Source organism: Delphinus delphis, chromosome 3 (genome assembly GCF_949987515.2).
Source record: "Delphinus delphis chromosome 3, mDelDel1.2, whole genome shotgun sequence".
Lineage (NCBI taxonomy): Eukaryota > Metazoa > Chordata > Mammalia > Artiodactyla > Delphinidae > Delphinus > Delphinus delphis.
Genome location: NC_082685.1, coordinates 164,043,616 through 164,064,019, shown reverse-complemented (window position 1 = coordinate 164,064,019; position 20,404 = coordinate 164,043,616). Strand labels below are relative to the sequence as shown.

The 20,404-nt window shown below is 47.4% G+C and overlaps 1 protein-coding gene across 1 annotated transcript in view; it reads left to right on the top strand.

The window, feature by feature from the left end:
* ANKRD33B (ankyrin repeat domain 33B) overlaps positions 1-15,549 on the top strand; it is a 93,250-nt gene extending 77,701 nt beyond the window's left edge. Inside the window, exons 4-5 of the mRNA XM_060009664.1 lie at positions 8,867-9,703; positions 13,423-15,549. Coding sequence (XP_059865647.1) covers positions 8,867-9,699 — 833 coding nt within the window. The 3' untranslated portion in view covers positions 9,700-9,703; positions 13,423-15,549. The remainder of the gene's footprint in view (positions 1-8,866; positions 9,704-13,422) is intronic.
* Positions 15,550-20,404: the final 4,855 nt, after the last annotated feature.

Here is a 20,404-nt window from a genome sequence, read left to right as displayed (position 1 = left end):
ATCTAGTGCTTGTGGTCAGAGAGTCACCATCCTCCACTGGGAGGGGGTCTTAGTTTCTGCAGAACAACTCAAAGATATGCACCAGATTGTCACCTATATCCCTTCAGGAGGAACTCGGAGTCCTGTGACTCTGTTGTCCTGGTCATTAACTGCTTAAGTCTGCTCTTTGGAACCGGAGGAAGGCCTAGGAGACTAAAGCCATTTTTCTACAAACAAGAAACAGGGGACACAGATGGGCTTTTGCACCCGGGAAGGCCTCACAGGGTCCTGCTCGGTTTCAATCCCCCCTTTTCTTTGATTTGCATCAATCCTGAGGAGAACAGGAGTGGGACAAGAAAGGGATTAAAGTTTTGGGTAGAGAAGTTCATCATAAATTGCGGGAGTGGGACTCGGTTTTAGGGGTCTTTAGGGGCAGTTTCTTTCTGCCTGGCATCACAGTGGAATGTTCTCAGGCTGGGCCAGCACGGCAGGCCCCCCGCTTTGCCCTTGTGGCCTCATCATCTTGAGGGAAGCCCCTCCTCTGAGCCTCTCTGTCCTCATCTGTGAAATGGGAGGAATGACTTCTCCCCCACCTCCCTGAGGATGAAATACATCACTTTGTAAGCTCTCTGGGGCTATACATATTTAAGGAATTACTGAGCTGAATTCCTTGCGACTAATCTCTAGCTGTTTTCCCCCTCACTCTAAAATGGAATTGATGATCATTGTTAGGGCACCACCTCATTGGGTTATTCTGGCAATAAAATGAGAAAATGTGTGTGAAGCACACACCCAGGGTCAGGCGCAGAGGGAGCATCTCAAACAGGGGGAGATGCTGTTGCCGCCATTATGTAATTTCATTATCTCAGTTTATTTCGTTTTTGTTCTTGGCACTGGCTTCAGCCGGTCTTGCTTGGCCCTACGAGCTCCCAGAGAGGCGGCATCCCCTCCAGTCTCAGTATCTCGAGGACCACGTTAAAATTCTTCCAGGCATCAGCCTGGGCTAGTAGCTCTGTTTAGACAACTTGCTTCTTTTTGTAAATAAACCTTCATTTGGGGTTAATTTTAGGTGTATGGAAAAGCGACAGAGATAGTAGAGAGAGCACCCACAGAGCCCCGACTCAGCACCGCCCTCCCTCCCCCGACCATGTTAGCATCTTACCGAGAGGCAGAAACTGCACAATACAAGTCACTAAAGTCCAGACTTTATCCAGATGTCACCAGTTCTTCCACAGATGGCCCCTTTCTGTTCCAGCATCCCAGCCAGGCTCCCACACTGAGTTGTCACATGTCCCCAGTCTGTTCTGGTCCCCAGAAGTTGCTCAGTCTTCATGCCTTGTCCATGACTTGGTCTTGACACTGGCCAATGAACACTGGTCCCCCAACCTGAGCCCATCTGTCTTTTTCCTTGTGATTAGATTGGGGTTACAGGATTTGTTACAAACCTACTTTGGATTGTTTTTTTCTCCTGCTTTAGCTGAAGTGTTTTAGGGGATGCTGTAAGAAAAATAAATTCAGTAAGCGAAGACAGAGGCTTCGAAGATGAAAACCTTCTTGGAATTAAAAAAGATCCTAATTAAAATTAATCTCATTGGTTGTGCTTTTGACTCAGTGACAGTTTCATTTTTTTAAAGTGAGGTAGCCGTTTCCACAGGGTTTATCAATGACATCAGGGAGGGATGGTTGCTCCTAATTTAATGGTGATTAGGATGCTTTTGTGTTTTGGGGGGAGCTTCATCTGCTTTTCTGCTTCTGGATCTAGTTATAATTGAGTGTAAATTAGCAATTCACTTTTACAACCAAAACCTTTCGATGTCAATCGAGGCATTTTCCCCAATGAATTAATTTGAATTACAAACCCTCTTGTTTTCAGATTAATTGCCTTCTAATCAGTCTGGACCGTGCATGGGATTTGCTGTCATTTTTTCCCTGAGTCTGGTAGAGGTTTCAGGCATTTACAGATCACAGAACCTTTCAGATCTCGCGAGAGATGGGCCTGCTTGAGGGCAGTGTGTTCAATGCTCATGTGTTGTTTTTTCTTTTCCCTTAGTTATTTGGATAACAAATTTGGCATTAGGTTTTATATACCCTACCTTTCCTGTTCCTGTCAACGTGAGCACAACCCCATCAAAGTCTAGAATAATCCACACGAGTGCAGACCTCTCGTGCCTCTGTTCCTGAACTGTACCTGGTCAGAGCAGAATGGTCAATAGAACCAACTTGGAAATCAGGACCCTTGGTTTCAAATTCCAGCCCCACCATTCAGCCTTTCTATACCCAGGGCCAGTCACCTTCTGCTATGGGCCTGTTTCTTCTGTAAAATTCGGTGAATGTCAGTAGTTACTGCAGGAGGTCATGATGTGTATTGAGTGAGTTCACACTTCACAGCTCTCAGGGGCTCGCCTGGCATGGAGGAAGCCATCAGTCATTGTTGGTTGTCATTGTTATTGGTGACTTTATGTGTTCACTGTTATGTGTTAAATGAATGAAAAACTATGGTATATTTTTCCCTTTGAAAATATCCTTGTGATCAGATACTTAAACTTTCTATGGAGGGTAACTCAGGTTTCTTCATCTTGGCACTGCTGATGTTTGGGGCCAGATAATTCTTCGTGGTCGGGCTGTCCTGTGGGTTGTTTAGCAGCCTTCCTGGCCTCTGCACACTAGGTGACTGTAGCACCCCCCAGTTGTGATGATCAAAAATACCTCCAGACATTGCCAAACGTCCCCTAGTGGGAAAGTGGCCTCTTGTTGAAAACCACTGATACAACTAATGTAAATGGGGAATGAAGGGAAAAGTGAAAAGAAAATCTGACACCTTTTTCAGGGAGCTTTTGAGCTGTGCTCTAAGGCTTTTATTGTTTAACTTACAGAATATTTTCATTTTTTACTATTGCCACTAAGTTACCTTGTACTTTTTCCCAGGAAAGTGGGTCACATTTTCTTCTTACAGATGAGTGTGTATGTTTTAAAAGCAAAACCAATACGTGACTGAATGCCTTTCCTGGGTTTGGTACATAGCAATAGGATACTTGTTGAAATGGTTAAACAATTGCAACAGTATTTTAAAGTCTTCTTATTGCCGTTTGAATTTATCAATATTAAGAAGAACTAAGCCTGTAAAGATCCTAAAATCTGGGTATTTCGTTTACAGAATCAGGTCATCCTGTGATCATTTTAAAAGCAAAAGGCACGAGCATTACTACATATTAATAGTTAGGATAAAACTGTGTATCTCATTCTAATTTTTTCAAGTGCCGTGTTCTTCTGAACCTGAGTGTCTTTCTGCGCCTGGGTTGAATTTCCGAGTTGCAGTTTCATAATATTCAATAAGAACTATTTCCTTTTGGAAATAATGAATCATTGAATTGAATGCCCCCCTAGACTGTTTAGATTTTCCAATAGTTCATAACCTGTAGGTGCATATCAGCTCTTATCTTACCTTGTTGGGCAGAACGAAATAGTGTCAGAATTACCAGAACTCAGGCTTTTAATAGAAATATAACCAAGTTCTCAGGCTTCCCTTGTGGTGCAGTGGTTAAGAATTCACCTGCCAATGCAGGGGACACGGGTTCGAGCCCTGGACCTGGAGGATCCCACATGCCGCGGAGCAACTAAGCCCGTGGGCCACAACTACTGAGCCTGTGCTCTAGAGCCCGCGAGCCACAACTACTGAGCCCATGCACCACAACTACTGAAGCCCGTGTGCCTAGAGCCTGTGCTCCCCAACAAGAGAAGCCATCGCAAGGAGCAGCCCGCGCACCGCAACGAAGAGTAGCCCCCGCTCGCCGCAACTAAAGAAAGTCCACGCGCAGCAACGAAGACCCAGCGCAGCCAAGAATAAATAAATTAAATAAATAAATTAAAAAATATATATATATATAACCAAGTTCTGAACAGCTGATATATTGGCTCTTTGGTTTTTGGCATCCCGAGGAGTAACCTCAGCTCTGCTGATGAGATCCCAGGGGTTGGGGATAGGGCTGCAGAGCCTTGTTAATTCAGTGGAATATTAATGCCCCCAAGTGACAGGTGTATTTAATAAATGCTCTTAGAAACCATATGAGGGAAGCCGTGATTACCTCTGAAGAGAAGCAGAACCTGGTGGAGGTTGGCAGGTTCCAGACTGGCTTGAGAGAGCTGGCTTTCATACCTGAGGTGTTGGTGTCATTGCTGCGGCACTTGGGGAGCAAAAACAAGCAAACAGAAGCCTTGAATCTCCCTGGGATTCCGGGCAACAAAGCAGACGGAAAGGAAGGTGTAGGAGGCTCGTTTAATGAACAGAGCAGAGGCACTCCCGCTGTACATCGTGTGCTCATCCTTGTCTTAGGCAAGCCCTGACTATGTGTTTCTGGAAAGCCGAAGGGTATGATATCACCAGAGAGGTTTCTTTCTGTTTATAGAGGAAAACATGAATTTTCTGTGACTAAGTTGGAATAGTGTCAAGTTATTAGGCAGAGAAAGGGCTAAAAATCAGGCATTTCATATCACCAAGGGCACCGTCTTAGCCTGGGCACCCACGAGAGCCAACCGTGGGGCAAGTTGTTCTGGAAAGTCACCCTTGGAAGCTGGTCAGGGATAAGGAAGCCGGATTGGGAAGACTGGAGAACGAACCAGTGTGAGCTCATTAGCTGGCTACCCTGCAGGCTGTGGGCTTGAGCCCTGCTGAGACCCTCTGAAAGACTGAAATGCCTGAGGGTAGGGTGGGATCACCCGCCCCACCCCCTTCAAGGGCTCTTGCCTGTGACCCTGCATCCTGAGTATACCCCAAGTGCCCAAGATACAGGCCACAGACAGCACAGGAGAAGGCCTGTAAGGACCGGTCCACAGTGGTCTTGTGGTGACTGTCACCGGTGGAAAAAGGCGATTCCCTCGGCTCTCGTCCTCTCGAAGAGAAAGAATTCAGTCCAGAGACATAGAGCAGTTTTAAGTAGCAAGAGTTTTTTATTAAGCAAAGCAAAAGTACACTCCGGAGAGAGAGAAGGGGCGCGGGGTTGTTTGGAAACTGGAAGCAGCCCCGCGGTAGGGCTGGGGTTGGTTTTTCAGAGTGGTGGAAATCCCCTGAGGTCCTGCATCATTTGACTGCCAAGCTGATCGACGGCTTTAGGTTATATAGCTTCTTCCCTCTGCGCAGGCGCTTACCCACAGGCACCCGGGCAAAACCCACAGAAGGGTGATGGATGCAGAAACCGCAATGCTAATTTATTACAAACACGGCGTAATGGACCCCGGGTTACTCTGAGTCACCTTTTAGGTCTTGGTATGCCTGCACCAAGCTGTGCTGGTGGTTTTGTCTTGTTTGGTCTTGATAAGGGGAGACTTAACGGTCCTTGACCACAAAAGGGTGGCTCTCTGGGCATGTTCTAATCACCAGTGTCCAGATGGGGGAGGGAAAGATGACCCCGTCCAGGATGGGGCAGGGACCCGCTCATGTCTAACTATCTGACATGACCAGAAGGGTCTCTCGGCAGGAGGGGGACCAGATTGGGGCTCTGAAGGGTAGATAACAGGGGGATGGGGGCTTATAGATAAGATAACATGGGGATGGGGGCTTATAGATAAGATAACATGGGGATGGGGGTTTATAGTTAAGATAACAAGGGGATGGGGGCTTATAGATAAATAGGAAAGGAAGTGACACACCCTGGGCTCTGCCTGCCTCCTGCTGGTCTCATGTACCTGGCCTTGACTGTTGGGGGAAAGTGTCCTAAGAATGAGCAACGGAAGGTAGATTGTTTTCCTTTAGTCCCTTTTAGAATGCTTTCTGCTTCCAGTAACAGAAATCCTGACTTGACGGTGGCTTAAAGAAAGCAAGTGTCTATCTGTCTCACCTCACTGGAAGTCACCATGCAGAGCTTGGCCCTGGACTCCGTGAGGACATCACAGACCCAGGTTTCTTCCTCTTGTCCACTCAGCTCCACACAGCCCCCCAACCACCTGCCAGTGTGTTGACTGGTCACCTCATGATTGCACGATGGTCACCAGAGCTCCAGGCCTCAGCTTCATTGGTCCCTTCGATCAGGGTGCAACAGCCTTCCCTTTGGGGCTCACTGACCGGCTGTAAGGGAGACTGGGAGAATGGGGAACAACAAGGCAGGTCATCGAGGTCAGAACCATAATCCTCAGTGGGGTGGGGATGTGTGTGATCCCCCAGGGGACACTTTCGATTGTCACAACTGGTGGAATGCTACTGGCATCTAGTGCACAGAGAACAGGGATGCTGTTAAAAGCCCTACAGTCCCCCAAACAAACAGTCATCTGGCCCCAAATGTCAGTATGGCCAAGTTTTGAACCTCAGGGATAGACCAGTCATGAGGCATTGCCTAGAACTGAGTAGTTGCTGCCTTGAATAACATAGAGGATTCTGTACAGACAGCTCACAGCACTTAACGTGGCAGCAAATGGACTCATTGGCAGGAGCCCAGCCTTTGCACGGCTGGAGCCCTGGGCGAAACAACATGGGGTGGGGGCATGAGGATGCCGGCGTCTCTGGGGCAGGCGATGGGTACTTTGGCCTTTCAGAGGTGCTCCGTATTTTCTAAAAAGATATAACGTGCTAATTGTCAGTACTTGCCTTTCATGATTTAATGACTATGCCCAGGCCTTTAGTGTTACCCTTAATAGTACTTTCTTAAGGAAGTGAATCCCTCGTTTATAGCATGACTCAGATTCTCGAGCTGCATTACAGTCAGAATGGCCTCCATTCTTTACAGTGTTTGTATTTTCCAAGGTGATTTTGAAAATGAAGAGGTGCACTCAACCTTTGACAGCTGTTCCTTTAGTTTTCCATTAGCATTTGAAAAATGTCTCTTTCAAGCAGCGTTCATTAAGATTTTAATTTTTCAGTTTGCTCCTTTTTTAAGTGACGTGCAACGAATTAAGGTTTAATGTGTCATCTATTTTTTGCAATGACATTTTTACTGCCCCCTTTTCGTTTGAGTCCGTTTATAAATTGTACTGTAGCTAATGAGTTCCACCGTGATTTCCAGTTCCCAATAATTACCACTCTTCTGATATGTTCTTTAACGTGTCACAGAATTAAGAGCATTACCGGGCGAGCTCAGGTGAGCTGCGTCTGCCTCAGCCATGGGGCCACTGAGGGCTATGGGGTGGGGAAGTCGCTGAGACCCCCTGCTGCTCTCGTTCGTATTCACCAGCCATCGCGTGTGGGACACCCCGGTCTGTGTGGGATGTGAATGCAGAAACTTCTGCTGGGCCTGGTCCCTGGGTAGACTAGATAATTGCCCTACTTCCCACATTGCTTTGCCAGTGGAAATATGACTAATGGGACTTGAAATCCTGAATGATTTTTAACTGTATATTCAGCTGAGGTTGGACCAAGATTAATTGAACAGCAATCCCTGGTTAATTTCTATTTTACTACCAAGCCGAAACTTACGAACATTTCATCAAGTTGAGCTGAAGTTTAACTCTGCAATATTAAGAGGGGGCAGTGGCTGGTATGGAGGAGATTAAGGAAGTGACCAGTGTAAGGGAGACCGTGAGGATGTAGGAGATGCAGCCTCTGTCCTGCAGAAAGACAGAACCGATGGCAGATATATATTAAGAGACTTATTTTAGGGAATTGGCTCACGTGATTTGGGGGGTTGGTAAGCCTGGAATCTGTAGGACAGGCCAGTGGGCTGGAGACCTGGGCAGGAGTGGATGTTGCAGTCTTCAGGCTGAATTCTTTCTTTTCCAGGAAACTTCAACTTTTGCTCCTAAGACCTTGGACGAGGCTCACCCACATTTTGGGTGGTAATCTGGACTTAAACGTCAACCAGTTGTGGATGCTAACCGCGCCTACAAAACAGCTTCACAGCGCACCTAGATTAGTGTTGGATTAAGTCCCTGAGTACTAGACCCTGGCCCTGTTGACACAGAAAAGTGTCACAGAGGAAGAGCCCCCCAGCAGGGTGGTGGGAAGTGCAGGCAGCTGAGGGTCAGGACCCAGGTCCGAGCACTTCTCTCTTACCAGCTTCGAGGTCTCCAGCAGTGCCCTCAGCCACTGGGACCACCATCCATTCTGTAACAAACGTTTATTAAATGCATGCCTCCTACCAGCCAGAACTATATGTGTTAAAGAAGCAAAAATGACTAAGTTTTTGCTTAAACTGCCTCTGTCCTGGAGAAGCCCACGACCCACGACCAACTAACCACCAGCACGAAAAGTGAAGGACCACACGTTTCCTGTAAGATAAGAACCATAATCGTCCCCACAAGAGATCTTGGAGGAAAAAGGGAGATGATAAATAAATAGGACACTGAATGCTTTGCCCGTGAGTTACTGTTAGTATTTTTAGAACATTCTAGTATCATCTGCCAAGTGTTACAAAGCACCTTTGTGGTCTGATTGTGTCTCCATTGCTGGGAAGCCGTGAAATCTTATTTCTATAAAAAAATTCCACGATTTAGGTGCTGAGTTTAGGGGGTTTTATTTAGGAAAGATAAACCATTAAGTGGAACACTTAAAGGTCGGTTGTGGGGCTTCCCTGGTGGCGCAGTGGTTGGGAGTCCACCTGCCGATGCAGGGGACACGGGTTCGTGCCCTGGTCCGGGAAGATCCCACATGCCGCGGAGCGGCTGGGCCCGTGAGCCATGGCCGCTGAGCCCGCGCGTCCGGAGCCTGTGCTCCGCAACGGGAGAGGCCACAACAGTGAGAGGCCCGCGTACCGCAAAAACAAAAGGTCGGTTGTGTTACAATAGTAAACGCAAGAGCTGACGGTCAGGTGTGGGTTCATCCAGGTGGCCCAGCTCCAGGGTAGGGTCTGTTAGAAGGTTTTGGAAGTTTCGCCTTTGATCCATTTCACTGTCTTTTCGTTTTCTGCCTGTGGAAGGGAGGTCTTATTGCATCCACCCATTCCTGTTTCTACTTTGCGGTTTTCAGGGGCAGATGTCCACGCCAGGGATCCTCACCGCGGAATGTCGCCCCAGGAGTGGGCTACTTACACGGGACGGTTTGAAGCGGTCCACGTCATCCAGAGGCTGCTGGAGCGACCCTGCCCAGAGCAGTTTGGGGAAAAGTACAAGCCAGAGCTGCCGCTGGCCCCCGAGGCGGGTCCGAAGCCTGCGGGCTCCAAGAACTGCTTGCAGAGGCTCACCGCGTTTGTGCGGTCCATGCTTACCTCCCGCTTGCGCCAAGGCCTGGAGGATGGGGGCGTCCTGGACCACATGGTCAGGATGACCACGAGCCTCTACAGCCCCGCCGTGGCCGTCGTCTGCCAGACCATGTGCCCCGAGAACCCCCCCTGTGTGGGGAAAAGGCGGCTGGCGGTGCAGGAAATCCTGGCGGCACGGGGGCGACCGGACCCGCAAGCCCAAGAGAGGGACAAAGCGGAGGGCGCCGAGCAGCGATTCCGGACCTCCCAGACCGCGGGGGTCTCCAGAGAGGGGGCCCCCAGAGCCAGCTCCACGCCTTCTTCCCAGCTGCCAGCTGCCCCGCGGAAGGCCAGCCTCCTGTCCCTGCAGCTGCTGCGGCGGAGCAGCGTGCGGCCGGGCGTGGTCATCCCCAAGGTGCGCATCAGCAAGGCGCCCGCGCCCGCCTTCCAGCCCGAGCGGGCCGCGAAGGGCAGCACCAAGGACAGCACCCACCTGCAGCTCCCCAAGTGGCGGTACAAGGAGGCCAAGGAGGAAAGGAGGAAGGCGGAAGAGGCAGAGAAGCAGCGGCTGGCCACGGCGCACAAGGAGAAGCGGGCACCGTCCTGGAGGAAAAGGACGTGACGGGGTGGGTGGGTGCGGGTGTCTGGGGGCGGGGGGCGGCGGGGAGAAGGACGCAGAACCTCCGCCCGGCCCTTGCCTTTTACGCACCACACGTCCCCGTGCCCGCAGGCTCCTTCGGCCCGAGAAAGCGTTTGTGTTTGTTCAGGCTGCACCCAAGAGTGAATTGGGCATAGCAGGAATCGATTTGCCTAAAACCAGTTCCCCTAGCAGTCAGTACACTTAGTGGGCGTTTTACCTAAAAGTTTATCTTTAGAACCTCAGTTAAGAAATTTTTAAGACCAGTTTGTCAGAAGGGCGTTTTCTGTATAATTCTGTATTTTTAATCACAGTCAAATGTGCAGCACTTTACCAGCCCCATGCAAAGACGGGGCTCTTTGTACTTAGGATGGTTTTAATGCATTTGTCTGAAGACCCTTTGTTTAAAGTACCGTTTCTAGCAATGACTACTTGTGATATCTCTATGATTTCACACAGAATTTGTGGCATTCTCCCCCCTTTTGCTGTTTGTTTGGGTCTTTGCCTTTCCATCTCATGTGGGTGCCCATGAGCACTGCACGTTCTTAATTGGATTAAGTGAGGCAGAATATTTCTTTCCATTTGATGGAGACATTTACAGCAAAATGATCAAGTAAGATAGAGGAATCAGATTTCCTTGTATCTTACTTTTTAAGCTCTCTTGTCCATCCAGTGCTAAATAATGATGAAAACCCAGTTGTCAAAGTATGAGACTGCGTAGAGAAGCACGTATTTATTGCTAGGACTAAACTCATTTTAAGCAAGGGATTTTTAGATAAACTGTATACAAAGTCTTGAACATATTGAAAAATAGATATTGACATAAGAAAAAAGTATTTAAGAAAATAGGGGCAAATCTAATAAATTATTACTAGAAATACAAAAGTACGGTATGTGCTCTTAGATAAATTGAATTCAGATATCCTTAAAATGTAAAAAAGATGCAAAAAGCCTAAGGAACCCAGTGTTCTGCAGACTGCTGAAATGGGGGCAGGCGTAAATTTTTTAGAGAAACAGGGATTACAATCGAATACTTAAGCAAACATGTTTTAGGCAAATTTGCCTGGAGTGAGCTGGGTTGCTTCCTCCTCCTGATTCAATTCCAAGGAATCCCTGGTGTGGAATTACTTTCATTTTTCCTTTGATGACTGCCCCTGATCTTCACTTTACCCTTATGCCGACTTTGTAGAATTTCCAAGATGTTGGGCCTTCGGCAGAGCATGTATGTGATTTGCCCCGGGCCCTGAGCTCTCCGAGGGAGTTATCTCCAAAGCACTGAGAAATTCTAATGAATCTCTGGCCATCTGGGTTGCAGAGTCTCTCTCACATATGCACTACCAACAGCACTTTATTTAAATATTATTCTGCTCAGAAGCCATAGATTTAAAATATTACAGACCAGTTTGGAAGCTCTTTATTATAACTCTAGATTCGCAGGGGAAGTCGTGCTCCCTGGCTATGCGGTAATGAGCACGTGTCTGTCTCATTATGTGGGCGGGGTAGCGCCACTCTCCCCCTTCTGCCCCATCCTTCAGAGTTGAGCATCTCACACTCACCTTCCCCCAAATCTCAATAAACAGACCATCAGGCTGCACCCAGACTGGTGGGAGACAGGCGTGACGATAATACAGCTCTTAAAGTCAGATTTTAGTGGGTTCCTCCCTCATCCCAGAAGGGCACAAGAAGAAAGGCACAGAGGTCTGGACCCACTTTGAGCATCACTGATGTAGTTGGCTGTTGGATCACTTTCGTGTCTAAGAGTTGAGGTTGGCCAAGTCCCCTTGGATGAGATGAAAGCTGGTCCCCGACGTGGAGAGAAACACCCGTTTCCCTGACAGTCCAATCCATATCCTTTGAGATCATTTTCGTGTTTATGTATTTTCGTTGCTTTGAATGGTTAGCTGCATTTTTCTCACCAAGGAGTCAGCCCTCCTCCCTCCCCTCCAGTGTCGGTCAGGGATGCGGCACTGATGAGCAGTGTCCCCCCCAGCTCCGTCACCACATACATTCCCTGCTGACCCCTTTGCCTCCTTTTTTCCTTATTTGCTTTTTCTTTGTTTTGCCTGTTTTCTGCTCCAGATTTAGCTAAATGCCTTGATCATCCCTGGCACCACTACTCTGAGATCTAAAAAGGGCGGAAAAGCAAGGCAATGCTGAGAGATCAACAGTGCCCTGTGGAATTATCATGTCGTGCCCTCCCAACACCCAGGAGTGAATGAACGGCAGATTCCGCCGCTGCTTCTGTGCAGAATGTTGGCACAATTCCCCCACCTCCACCGCGCACTTTCCCCCTTTTTTTCTTTAGGGAGGGAGACTTGGTTTGCCCTCCTGGCGGGTGACAGCACCGCCCTGCTGTAGATCCCGTGTCTGCTTGCACTCCTGATGTCTGTTAACTGTAAATAGTGAATTTCAACTTGACAGGTACCCTCTCAGGGATTTATATATAAATACAGTTAGGGGAAGAGTTGAAGTATATTTTAATACTTTTTAATATCTGAGTGAGTTATGATTAAACTAGATGGAAGAAGTATTTCTAAGACAATGTCAGTTTTGCTGTTTTCTGGGGAGATGCCTGGGAATCACCCCTCGTGTTGAGATTTCTTGATTATTAGAAACTCGGGACTCTGGCAGCTGAAACGGCTTTGGAGTGGATGTGAAGTCACTTCAGTGCCTCTCAGTTGCCTCTTGTGGATGTGAACCCTTGTATTAAAAAAAAAAATTGCAGCCTTTATGTACGTAGAGATGGCTGTGACAACACAGATGGACCGTTCATCGCTTTTACCTCTACAATTGTTTCCTCCCCATCTGATCCAGGGGTGTGTGGTGTGACAGTGACAGTGTTTTCTATCTGCTTATGTGAATCGTGTTCTACAGTCAGTGGAGCGCCAAGCTCACCGCTGGGAGTGGGGAGGGAAAAGCTGGAATGACCGCGTCATTCAGAGACCTTGCATGTCTTTGGCTACCTTTGAGAAATGCAACACGTGACATTGCGGACCTTCGTGACTTTTTCTGCAGCACCTCCCCACGAGCTCCTGGCGGCACTAGATGCCTCAGAAATAGGATTGGAAATTGCAGTAGTTCGTCATCTCAACTTCAGGCACCCCTGCTACTCACTCATTCTGCAGTGGAGGATGTGATGTCAGTTGGAAAGTGGGATTTGTGGATGCAGCGTGGCCGGTCCAGGCTGCCTCTGTCTGCTTCCTTCCGTGCTGTGGACGACCGGGTCTCTGGAAGTCCGCTGAGTGGAGATGAGGCTGTGAAACAATCCCGTGAGGGGGGCCACACCCCAATCCTGAAGTGGATGCAAAGCCTGCTGTCTCCAGGGAAGAATCATGGGTACCGAGTTATTATGAAGTAAACCCCCCCGAGGGGCCAATAAATGAGCTAAGACTAAGAAGTAGGGACGATTTGACTCTTGCGGCCTCTGGCAGGATCACAGGATTCCCCCCTTATCCACGCTGCATTAAGATGGAAGACTGTCTTTTCATCATTCACTTGAGCTCCGCTAAAGGAGTTCTAGCCCTGACGGATGTCAGGTGCAGCGCTTACCCCCGGGTTCACTTGGAGACCTGTGCTCGCTCAGTTCCCATCCTGATACAATGCAGGTGTTCCCTGCAGTGCTAAGGTTTATCAGGAACTATTGTAAGCTGCTAGTCGCAATCTATCTTTTATAGGATGAAGTGCTGACACACTTTTTCTTTTTCACAGTATTTGGGGAAATCCTAACGCGCCACCCAAGTGTTCCCTTGCGAGCCTTTTCGTCCCACGTGGGTGACTGTTTGGATTCTGCATTTGGCTGTGGGTGCCGGCTCACAGGATCCCTCAGGGCCCTGGTCTGCATCTGGTCCTCGGTTTCCTCGGCGGCAGGCTCACGCTGGGCCCCTTTCAGCTGGGCCTGCAGGACAGTGGTCTTCTAGGGAAGGAATGGCAGAAGACCCATCACGACGGATCCTTTATAAAACAAAGTCCCCTTTGCGAAAACAGCTGGCATTGGGTACGTAATCATGGCAGCGGGAGGGAGGGCTGTTGCCATGAAGAACTTACAACAAAACAGCTCTTCCTGAAGACGCTGGTTGCTCTCCTCTCCATGCATTTAGACTTTGTTTCAAACGTCCGTGTAACTCTTGAATCAGCTACTCACGGCTGTGCCCTTGAATTCACGTGTTTCTTCGTTAACATTTAAAATAAGAGGCTAAAACAATTCCTCTGGAGGTTTTTCGTTTTATTTTAAAGAAATGGAAAAAAACAAAAAACCACCACTGCCTGGTTTGATTTAGCTCATTTCTGAGGGACTCAGTTGAATGCCAGGGCTGCATGCAAAACTCTCCTTACCCTGACCCAGCCTGAAATAAGGCTCATGTGAAAGGCACAGCCCTGCAGTGCTCTGATGGCCTCAGCTGCAAGTGGAGGTGTGTGATGTGATGTGAGTGTGCACACACACACACACACACACACACACAGGAAGGAGTCCGGGTTTTGTGCTCACAGAGGGGACTGCCGTTGTGGCTCCCAGGTAATGTCTGGTGTGACCTGATTTGATGGCATGTAGTGGAGGATGGGACAGCCCAAGACCCCCACTGGGAGCCCTCCAGTGTGTCCCCTGTGGCACAGAACGCAGCCAGTGTGTCATAACGCAGGTCTTCTTGTCGAAAGGTGGTGTTGGCCTGGGCGGCTCATGTACGAGCTCCTGGGCGAGGTTGTGTAGCCGGGCCTGGGCCGTCGCTCTGCTTTTGGCTGCGTCCTTGGCGTGGAGGGGCAGAATCCAGAGGGGGTGCTTGGGGACCTCCACCAGGCATTCACCCCATGGCACCAGGCTAGCCACAGAACCAGCATCTTACCCTGCGGAGGCACTGAGATGTTCCCAAGTCTGCGCAAGTATCAGTACTCTAATTAATCAACACTAACACAGTTTGGTTTTTGAGAGAATCATTTCATCATAATGGGACACCTTTATATTGGTTTTGAAGAAAATGAAGACGAGAAATAAAATGAAACCAGCGGTTGCAGGCACGGCAGTGGCCTGTGTCGGTTTGATGCTTTATGAAATTTTGGGAGGTCGCATTGAAGCACTTTAACACCAGTTTTTGAGCAGAAGTTCTAGAAGCTGGTTTGGAACCTCACAGCTCTGTCAAACAGGATGAAAACCAGAAAAGGATGCTATAAACCTGGCCGTGTTACCAGCAGCCCTGTGAGCCTCTCGGCCATCCTAAGGAATTTGAATAATAGACCCCATTCAAACAAACAGGCAAAGCTAATCTCATTGGAATTCTCTTCATTCAAATCCTTGTTCTGACTCACATGTATTGGGTGTCTGAGAATGTGTGTTTTTAACAAGGGTGACTTAAGAACTGTATGGACTCTGCACAGGTGCCTGGTTTCAGGTTATGTCATGTTGGTATAAGCTTTGTTTTCTGAATGTAAAACTATTTTCATTGTCATTTCTAAAAATCCCGTAGATTTCCGGATATTGTAAAAATGTTGAATAAGGATATAGTTGTGTAAATTTCATAGTGTTTTATTTTGAGGTGAGAGTTTTGTTACAGTTTATAAAAGATATTTTTCTATTTAGACCTCAGGGCTATTTGGGGATCTACAAATAAATGTGACCCCAGCAGTTTCAATTCTTGATACCCAAAAGGTTAATAATCATCTTTAAGTTGAATAGGATATATTATTCAGCAGAAGGAATGTGTCTTTCCCTTTTAGCTTCTCTTTTAACAAACTCTGTATCTAAAGTTTAAAACATAGCAAAAAGGATATGGGTCATGTAAAAATGTGGGGAAGTTTTGGCTACGGAATTTAAAATCACTTGTGAAATAAAGTCTTATGGTACAACGGTGTGATACTTGGATAAACCTAAGTGTGTGTAAATTAGAAAATGATACAATGATACCAGTGTTCTTAATGTTACTTATTTTGATCGAAATAGATGTGCACTTCCTTCATCTGACACACTTTTATTTTTCACATTTCAAAAGTAAGACTTTTAAATTCATGAGCTATCTGTGAATACTTCTGCACGTGTTAAAATAATCTCTTTACATTCTGCCTCTTCTCAGAAGTACCCACTGGTAGGGAGGCATCCTTCAGCTGTGTTTCTGTGGATTTATTTACCTGTGTATATAGAAACAAGTTTAGTTTTGTTATTTATTTATTATTATTATTATATATATTATATAATATGTTATATAATATAGTTATATACTATATAATATATACATTTATAATATAATTTTTTTGTTCATTTAGTTTATTTTTTATTAGTTGGTTTACAATGTTGTATTAGTTTCAGGTGTACAGCAAAGTGATTCAGATATAGATATACTTTTTCAGTAAAGTATATATATATATATATATATATATATATATATATATATACTTTTTCAGATTCTTTTCCATTATGGGTTATTACAAGATAACTGAGTACAGTTCCCTGTGCTAAACAGTAGGTCCTTGTTGTTCATCTGTTTTATATGTAGTAGTGTGTATCCGTTAATCCCAAGCTCCTAATTTCTCCCTCTGCCCCTTCCCCTTTAGTAACCATAAGTTTGTCTTCCATGTCTGTGGGTCCATTTCTGTTCTGTAAATAAGTTCATTTGTATCATTTTTTTTAGGTTCCGCATATAAGTGATATCATGATATTTGTCTTTTCTCTGTTTGACATAGAAATATATTTTTAATGTTTTCTCCCCTTCGTGTGATGAAATGTATTATTTTTAATGTTTCCTCCCCTTCGTGTGATGAAATGTATTATTTTTAATGTTTCCTCCCCTTCGTGTGATGTGCAGTGTGGCATACACAGCCTCACCCAGTGTTCTTGTGGATTGCCGTGTAGTGTTCCTCTGGAGAGCTGCACTGTGGTACATTTAACCATGACCTCATGATGGACTGTTACAGTCTTTTCAGTTCCTACCACTTGTAAGTAATGAAGAGCCTTCATCTGACTTACCTATTGGTATACACGAGTGAATGTTTCTCTAAGACAAGCGTGTAGAAGTGGGACTTGCCGGTAGAAGGGAAGACGAATTTTATTTCAGTAGTCACTGCTGTGTTGCCCTTTTCAAAGCCTGCTGAATATTCACCTGTCGGCGGACAAAAGAGGCCCCTTTCCCCCTGCAGCGCACTTGCTGCTTGCCAGTCTGATGGTTAAGAAATTGTATCTCGCTTTAATTGCCTGAGTTACTGGTGAAGTAGGGCATCTTTTCGTGTGTCTTTTTATTTCTTGTTTTAAAAATTTGTTATATCTGTTTCTCATTTAAAAAAAATTACCCTTTGGTGTCATTTTTGCTGATTTATAGGAGTTTGCTATAAATGTTGAGTCAGTTCTTTGACACAGCTGGCATTTTTTTCTCCCATTTTATCACTTATCTTTAAGGTATCGTGTGTAAGTCTTAAATTTTGATTTAGTCAAACTTGCCAAACTTTTTAGTTTATATTTGCATTTCTTATTTAAGAAGGCCTTTCCTACACCAAATCAACATTTTTCTTCTGTAGTTTTATCTAATGATTTGTAGCTACTTTTTAAAAAGACATTCATACACAATTCATCTTTTCAGTAATTTTTGATGGGACTGAAGACAAACAGCTATTTATTTGGGAAGTTCTATTCAGCATTTGAAAAATCTGCAGTCTGACACGTTAAAAACCATAATTTTAGTCATTAAATTCTACTCATCCAGAATCATAATCATTAAGGACCTACATAGGATGTCAAATTTTAAATAAGGTTTTGTTCTAGGCCAAGATTGTTATTGGAGATTATTTGTATTTATTGTTGTGAAAGACAAATAATGTGAAGGTAATATACCAGGAACTGTCCTTATTAGAAAATCTGAGAACTAGGGACGTCCCTTTCGGTCCAGTGGTTAGGACTCCGCGCTTCCACAGCAGGGGGCCCAGGTTCGATCCGTGGTCGGGGAGCTATGATCCTGTAGTCCAAGGGGTATGGCCAAAAAAAGAAAGAAAATCTGAGAACTGACATGAAAAGTGAGGACCGACTGGACCTGCGTCGAGCACCCTGAGGCTCTGAGGAGCACAGATGGACGGATGCTCTTCCCGTCCGGCGGCCCGGCCCCAAGAGCAGTGCGTCTGTGCTGTGCAGTCGTGCAGTCAAGAGCGTTGCCCCTTGAGGACCTCGAGGGCTTCTGCAAGCAGCCCTTCACGTGGTCACTGGCTCCCGACAGGTCACTCCGGCTGTCTCCCTTGATGATAACCTAGCTGGTTTCCAGCCAGGGACGTGAAAGGTGGTCCGAAAACCCGCAGTCTGCCGACAAAACCAACTTTGATGTGCAGATTGCTCAGGTAAATTGTTAGCTCAGCCGCAGCTCCCAGTGCCAGGGGGCCACTGTCCCTGCAGCAGGGGCAGCCAATCACAAGCATGGGGCAGCCACCCTGCCCGCTCGACATCATCTGCCTGGTCACCCCGCCCAAGCTCATTACTGCTCTCACTCAACCCCCAAACCTAACAAGATGTTAATACATTTTCCTGGATAAGTATATAAATGACACTCAGATCCACCTTGCTATTTCAAAAGCGTGACACAAAATCAAGAAGTCAGGTAGCTGCAAGGATATGACACCAATTTTTCATGAGCTCTTAGAAGCTTTATCAGGGCCAAGAGCTGAGTGGAGAAGCTGGACCAGGAAGACCCCTCTCTGGGCCATCAGAGACAAGAGGGTTCGGGCACATGGGTTGTGATGGGGAAGCTGTCACCCTACAGTGAGAAAGGTTACAGAATGTCCCCGCTCCCCAGCAGAGGAGTCCCTTAGCCATCCCATGGCCCCTTCACGCCCTGCCCCTGGGGGTTGGGGGACCAGCTTTTACCTTCTAACCTGAGTGATCATTGAAAGGTGCAGACTCGATGTCCTTCCTGACCAAACTCCATTGGAATGGGCCTCCCTTGGTTGAAGTGCCTGATGCCCTCTGTAGGGTGAAAGGTCATAGGTTGGGGGTCGAAAAAGCCACCCGTGCCTGCCTTCCCTCCCACTGCTGTGCAGGAGCTGGGCCCGTCCTGAGCCCCAGCCTGTGGTTCTCTAACTCTACACATTCCTAGTCCTGGACTCTAGGTGACTCCAGGTGACTCTAGAGAGATTTGGGCAACCCTCGTGCTCTCCCTGAGCTGGCAGATGGCCCTCTGCGGTTGCATAAAGCAATGGTGCTTGAAGGGCCGGGGTTCCCGGGACAGGCAGCATCAGCACCACTTGGAAAATTTTCAGAAATACACCTTCTCAGGCCGAACCTGTATTAGTTTCGTGTGATTGCTGTAACAAATTACCTGGACGGCTTCAAGCAACTGACATGTATTCCCTCGCAGTTCGGTCGGCCAGACATTTGAAATCGCTGTGTCAGCAGGGCCACGCCCCTCTGAAGCCTCCAGGGGAGGGTGCAGGGCCACGCCCCCTCTGAAGCCTCACCTCTCCCAGCTCCTGGTGGTTGCCAGCAATCCTTGGCGTTCGTTGGCCTGTGGCAGCCTCCATCTGCCTCTGTCACCACATGGCCGGCTTCCTTCTGTGTGTCTGTGTCCACACTTCCCACTTTTTTTTTTTTTCGGTATGCGGGCCTCTCACTGCTGTGGCCTCTCCCGTTGCGGAGCACAGGCTCCGGACGCGCAGGCTCAGCGGCCATGGCTCACGGGCCCAGCCCCTCCACAGCATGTGGAATCTTCCCAGACCGAGGCACGAACCCGTGTCCCCTGCACTGGCAGGCGGACTCTCAACCACTACGCCACCAGGGAAGCCCAACATACTTCCCACTTTTTATAAGGCCACCAGTCATTGGATTAGCACCCACCCGTCACTGGATTAGCACCCGCCCACCCTAACCGAGCATGGCCTTGTTTTAACTTAATTACATATGCAAAGACCCTGTTTCCAAATAAGGTCACATTCACAGGGACTTAGAGTAAATCCTTTTGGGGGACACAATTCCACCTACAACACCACGCCGAGCTACTGAGCCAGAGACGCTGTGAGTCTGGGAGTGCACCCTCCCTAACTCTGCACACCTGCCGGGCTCCCACCCAACACTCATGCTCGCTCCCACCTTGCTGACCACGGGGGTCATGTCATTTCCATCCCTTCCCCCCACCCTAGGCCCCACCCTACCCCTGAAGGCTAGAAGCTGGTTCCATCCTGGGGACCCTTCTCTGCCCCCCTGCCTGGGCCATTCTACAGCTCATGGCTTTAAATGCCAGCTAGAGGCTGCCGACCTTCAACTGTGCCCTTGACCACCACCTCTAGGCCTGGGGCCCACAGCCCACATTTCAAATCCAGCCACTGCCTGTTTCTGTCAATGCAATTGCATTGAAACACAGCCCTGCTCACTCAATGACATGTTGTCTATGGTGGTTTTCACTCTCCAGGGCACAGTGGAGTAGCTGTAACAGAGGCCGTATGCTCGCAAAGCCTAAAGTACTGACTGTCTGAACCTTTACAGAGAAAGCTTGCTGACATCTGCCTGGGCACCAGTCCCACAGGTGGTGGATGTTTCCATCTGGTGTGGAAGAGGCGCTGAAGACCTAATGTGCCCAGACAGCTCTTTTTTTTTTTTCTTTTTTAATAATTGAGATATAATGGACGTAAAACATTATATTGGTTTCAGGTGTACAACCGAATGATTTGCTGTTTGTAGGTATCGCAGAACAATGACCACAATGTCTAGTTCACATCCGTCACTACACATAGTTATAAT